General features: G+C 36.2%; 2 protein-coding genes across 2 annotated transcripts; both read right to left on the bottom strand.

Moving 5' to 3' along the window:
- LOC119643277 (WD repeat and HMG-box DNA-binding protein 1-like) lies at nt 1-1,584 on the bottom strand. The gene is given in 3 exon segments (XM_038042623.1): nt 1-654; nt 657-1,029; nt 1,031-1,584. Coding segments are annotated over 3 exon segments (1,581 nt in total).
- Nucleotides 1,585-3,567: 1,983 nt separating this feature from the next.
- On the bottom strand, nt 3,568-5,756 carry LOC119643278 (probable ATP-dependent RNA helicase ddx42). Its single transcript, XM_038042624.1, has 4 exons — nt 4,887-5,756; nt 4,694-4,811; nt 4,566-4,636; nt 3,568-3,904 (listed from the first exon to the last, which is right to left on the bottom strand). The coding sequence occupies exons 1-4, from the start codon at nt 5,754-5,756 to the stop codon at nt 3,746-3,748; spliced, it is 1,218 nt and encodes a 405-aa protein (XP_037898552.1). The 3' UTR covers nt 3,568-3,745.
- Between the last annotated feature and the right edge of the window lie 343 nt (nt 5,757-6,099).

Here is a 6,099-nt window from a genome sequence, read left to right as displayed (position 1 = left end):
TTATTTCCTAGCAATTTTTAATTTTTCTGAACCCATTAAGACGCTGCCTTTATCAATTTCAGAAATTTTCCGTTTCGAAGCGAAAGGATTTACAGAATTAAATGGACTACGTGTTATGATTTTCGTATCATCAACCGAGTCTCTGTACGATGGCAAAATCGATTCAGAATGTCCCGAAATGTCTGTCGTTGTGGCTAATAAGGAATCGTTTAACATACCAAATTTTCTGGAGTCATCTGACGTTGAATTAAAAGCAAACTTTTTAAGAGTTTATTTTTTGCCTGAACCCAATTCCATTGTTTTGGGTGCTAATTTTGTTGAATTGTTTAAAGGTTGGCCGTTCAGGTAGGTAGGTGTCGGATATGACGGTTGTAAAGTGTTTTCGACGAGTTGTTCGTCTTGTTTCCGTTTCTCTTGCTCTTCTTCTAATTGTGGCAATAGTTCAGTTAAGCGATCAGCTAGATGTATACGACCTAATTTTGTAGCATATTTAACTGCTAGCATTAACAAATCTGGACAAGCTATTGTCTCAATTAGTTCTTTAGCTCGCGTTTCTACTTCACCACGGCAGGCTAAAGCAAATAATTTAATAGAAACTTCTTTTATCACTTTGTTTGCATTATCAACTGCCATTATAGACGATCTAAGACGATCTAATCTTCCAGTAAAGTTTTTTCACTTTCTAAGTCACACAATGGCATTTGCAATGGTAACTCTTGCATCAAAGGCCTTGGAGTAGTCATAGGATAGGAGCAGCCGCGGCAAAGAACTGCCTGGAGTATTTGCGATCTCTCCGACAAAGATATTACGAAGTAATTATTGGAAACACTGGATGATAATTTCATCGTGTCGCAAACAGGATACCAACAGTTACTTTTCACATTAAACAATTGCACTAAGCCCATAGAGTCAGCGAATACCGGAGAGCCACAGTCGCTAAATCCCTGCCAAACCAATTGCCGTCCCGGCGTTAAAGGCAAAGTAATATTTTTACACTTTAAACTTAACCCGCAAGCTGACAGGAGCAGCATGGTAGCTCAGCATAATGCGATCTTCAAAGCCTGAGAGACATATCACTGAACCAGGTAAAGAAATTATTTCCCTTTGGCTGCCAGTTATAGTAAAAATGCGTAAAAATTGCATGCTTGTCGCTACAGCTACCAATTTTGTAGTAGCCACTACAGCTACCACATCTTCTTCAGACAACTGCATACTCCACTCCTTATTACCAGAAGCAGCTAAAGCAATTACTACTACTTTTGCTGAATCCTCACCGGCTAAAACTAAAGCCGTTGAACTTAGGCTCGCCATATTATGATTATTATAATTAGGTATATGCAATGAATGATGAACACTGGCGTCATGGAATTCTACGTCAATAGCAGCATTGGCGCCATCGGCATGAGAAGTTACAATACCCACGCCATTCCATACCAAATAACGATGTTCCAAATGAATGGGCGTGCAACTGGGCTGAAAAGCGCTTTGTAGCTTAAAACCGTTCGACATAGCGGGCGCATTTTTACCTAAACAAGGACTTAAAGACCCGTTGCGAGGCACGGAATCCTTAATATCTTCTACCATTTTCTAGCAATTTTTTGAGCCAAAATGCTTTTTCCGGGACTACCTGTAAACCGGTTTTTGCTAATTTATGTGGGTTGCAGCTCATCTTAGCCGCTGCGAATTGAAAATCACCAGATCAGAAATCAGAAGAATTTTGAGCGTGTCCTGATTAGCGTCGGCTTACCCTGAACAAACCATTAATATTAAACGGGAAGCTATTATTTTATAAAGAGGAAGGTGAACCTCTCCATCGAATTCAACCGTTATGTACACTGTTCGTTCACATTTCTTTATCATTTTTACATGTACAAGTCACTCATATCAAAATTTTTGCGACATCTAACACTGCTTAATTTATAATCTCGATTTTGAAAATCAGTTTCGATGAACGCAAAAATATATGTAATATTTGAAAAATCATAACTAGTGAAGCGAAGAAGTCTAAGACTTCTCGAAGTATTTGGACAGCATGAAAAATGCTGCCATTCAACGCATGAAAGGTTAATCTTTCTTTTATTAAAAGCGGAGAGATTTACTAAACTTTTGCTTTTAACTCATGAAAGAGTAAATCTTTAGGTATATAATAAATTGTTTTCAACTTTTCTAAAAATATAATGAAGGCGTGGCAGCTTTCGAAAAGGTGTTTTTCTTTCACTTATAACAGCCAAAGTATTAAAGCAAGCGAACACCGTGAGATCTTTTCGAATATTGCTCGATGCTCGAATCTTATTATGAATCTCTAACAATAAAATTTCATGGTAATCAGATGAAAGCTAAGAGAGAAATGGTAAGGCAGAGTCGCAACAAATTGTAAACGACGTTGCTTTTTTCGTACATTTAACTTAATTCCAAAAGGCAAGGAAAAATATATGTTTGCAATTTAAGGCTAAGGTTTGAGGAGATTGGTAACCGGTTAAGTAAATGAGACCCGTAAAGAGGGAAAAGATATTTAATTGTTGGTTGCTTGTGTAATGTCCACCATGTTAAGTATAAATCGTAGTAAAAAGACGTCATCCGAAACTGTGCATTCATATATTAGGGATTTTTATACACCATACTACTTGTGGTGGTACAGAGTATTAAGTTTGCGCTGAGAGTCGTTCGCTGCGTAGAGTCGTTTTTTTTTCCGATATGATTACCGAAATTTTCTTATTATTCAGAAAAAAATTCTGAATCTATTTAAGCTAGTGTAATGTCTGTCCATGTACTGCTTTGTTCAACCTGCATGAAATTTGGTACATTGACGTATTTTGACTCAAGGACGAACGATACTGAAAATAGCACTTCCTATCAAGGTAAGTCGTTATATGAAAGAATAATCCCGCTCATAAAAGAGCTCTAATGGCAAATAAGCCTTTATATGCCAAAACTGTGCGTGTGGTCTACTGTAGACATAATCGCGTATACAAAGATAATAATGGCTCAATTTTCAATATTTTATAATGAAAAATTCATCCACAATTGACTCGCATGGACTATTTTTGGAAATCGCAAATTCATATAAGGGTTTGCACGAATGGTAATAATAGGGAATTTGGTTTAGTTTTTAGGCCACATCATATATAAAGAGAAGGTGTAACTTCCAACTTTTTATGAAGGAAACTTTAGCAAAATTTGGAAGTTGTTGGCATCCTTCAATATGCGGACTTTCATGAAGAGCACGTAAATGAATGAATGATTGATTGTATTGTATAGGTGAAGCGATGAAAGGTATCTAATGGTCGGCCTTGTCCGACTATAGTATTTTTATTTGTTCTTTATTCAAGTGTTTTCATACTAATACTACTTTTCTTATTTTTATTGTTTAAAATTTAACAGTTGTTTTCCAGGTAGTTTTCAAATTTCGCACCGCACTATTAGAAAAACAAAAAACCAAATTGCAAATTTTATTATAAAAAAAAATATGAAATTACATTTAATAAAAATGAAAAAAATTCCGAATTAACAAAATTTTAATATTTAACCGATAGTTAAAATAATAAATTAAACAACACAACTAACTTACTTATATTTAATATTTTGTTGTTATCGTAATTTGAAGTTTTAATTTTTTGAACTATTGTTTTTATCCGCTTGCATGATTTGATAAACTGACGATAAGTGTACATAATAAGTAATAAAGTAATCTGGTTGGGGACTGGTGATCATCGTCGTGTATAACTGGAAATATAGTTGTACTTTTTTATGTTTTCTTGGTGGTTCGGTTAGAGGCAGTGGCAGCAGACGCAACTGTGCCGGTTTCGCCGCCTGCGCTTGTTTGGGTACTGTAAGAATATTGCGACCAATATTGGCCGGGATCGGCAATGCCGTTAGCATCGCTTGATGCAACACCGCCTTGTTGCTGTACGAAAAGAAGAATAAAAAGTTATTGTATTCGATATTGATTCAAATTGCAAATGTCTGCCAGTTATAAATGTAGTCGTTGGCTTCTTCTTTAAAATGACGAAAGTATAATTGCATTGCCTTGGAAGAAGAAGAACGTCGCTTACAGAATCGTGAAAACGTGACGGCATTAAGTTTCAAGTGTCTTTAGAATTTAATATAGAAGTAAGGCGCCATTAGGAAACTAGGTGCACGAAAAGGGTTGACATATTGCAAATCTTAAATAAAGATTATTGAACGACGACCCCAATTCTAAATAATATGGGTGTATATGCATAACAAAACAATACAAAGATCAAGATCACAGCCATCAGAATTTAGGAAGACGCAAGTTTTAAAACAGATTAAATTTAAGATCGCATAACTTGATCGATAACTTCATTAGCTCAGAAAAGCTTGCTGCATTTGTTCATTATTAATTACATTCCAAAACCAGACAACCCATTCAGTTTGAACTGCCAACTTGGAATTCAGAGTTTTCAAATTTTTTTTGACTGTAGTTCGAGATTAGAAAAATAATTCTGATAATAACGACAAACGAGGCAAGTTGATATAGTCTTCATAAAATATCTAAGATAGAGCAAGTTTAGTCAAAATGGCGATTAAATAACAAAACTAACCTGCCACCATGATATCCATTGCTGTTGTTGATTGGCATCCATATTTTGCCATTGCTGTTGTTGCCCATAATCTACAAAGAGATGCGTAAGCAATAAGTTTTCACATACATTCAGATGATGAAACTTACCGGTCATATATCCCCAATATTGTTGTTGTTGAGAATACTGCTGCCAATCGCCTGCGTTAGACGGCGACTGTTGATTGTCATATGTATGCCATTTGTTGTTACTAGTTGGAAAATTGTTCTATATGAAATTCTTTATTAAAATAATATTCAAATAAATGTGAATGTGTTTGTATATTTAGAATATTAATCGCACCTTGCTCTTTTGATATGAATCGCAACCGGCACCGGTTTCGCTCGTTTCACGTGTACTGTGGGAATTATATTTAGTGCTCCTTGACGTCGTCGAAGTAGAGCCACCGCGACTATCTTCGCGAACGTCGCGGTGGCCGTGCCGAAAATCCCGCTGACTGTTACCAGCGCCAGAACGATAATTGGTGTCACGTCGATTATTACCACTTCCAGCGGAGTTACCAGACCAATTGCGATTGTCACGATTATCCCTATAATCATTACCGCGATAATTGCGATTGTTACCTCCTCCGCTACCATAAGATTCGTAACGACCACTGCCTCCACCACTGTTATTATAACGGCCATGTCGATTATCAAAACGCGGTTGACGATTATTAGTGACCCAGTTTTGAGATCCACCCGCACCACCATAGCGATGAGATGGCAGCTGTTGTCTATTATCATAACCGCGATTACGTTCATCTCTGTAACTGCTCGACATGTTGTTACGATTTCCGCCGTTAGTATTCCAACGTCCACTATCGCCACCTCTATTAGCGTAGTGATAATTGATATTACCTGGAGCACGTCTGTCATTCCAACGCATATCATTACGTGGCTGTTCATAACGTCTACGATCATCATATCGTCGACGGTTATCATTACGATAATTATCACGACGCTGACGTTTATCGCGATTGGCTGGATTTGAATCTATAGCCTTTTTACCTTTTTCATTAATCTTTCGAACTTCTTCCTTGGCTTCTTCGCCATTTAAATCACTGTATAAAATATCATCGAACCAACCAAACTCCAAAGAGGGTAAAGTAAAGTTGGCTGGAAAAAAATATTTATAGTAAAAAATTTTAACATAGATTACAAGCTTAAACATTAATTTGGAAGTTATGCTTCTTCTGAAGCAAATAATAATATAGCTGAACAATAATTTCAGGAATATACAGGGTTCTATCAAGTGGAGATCCCAAAGAATGATTAGCAAATGCTATTGTTTAAAATGCGCCAAATATAGCGTTCCACAAAAACCTTCCTTTAAAGAGTAGAGCTATACTTTAAAAAAAGTATTTATGTGTGAAAGAATTTTTTTTGACATTTATATAAAAACTGTAGTAAACAAAAATTCATTTTTCCAATTGTGAAAAGTTCTAAGATCGTATGTGAATTCTGAGCAAGAAACGAACAATCAGTTCATACATTTTAAACAACCCTCGCGAAAA

Source organism: Glossina fuscipes, unplaced genomic scaffold (assembly GCF_014805625.2).
Source record: "Glossina fuscipes isolate IAEA_lab_2018 unplaced genomic scaffold, Yale_Gfus_2 59916, whole genome shotgun sequence".
NCBI classification, from domain to species: domain Eukaryota; kingdom Metazoa; phylum Arthropoda; class Insecta; order Diptera; family Glossinidae; genus Glossina; species Glossina fuscipes.
This window is presented reverse-complemented; position numbering and strand designations above follow the sequence as displayed.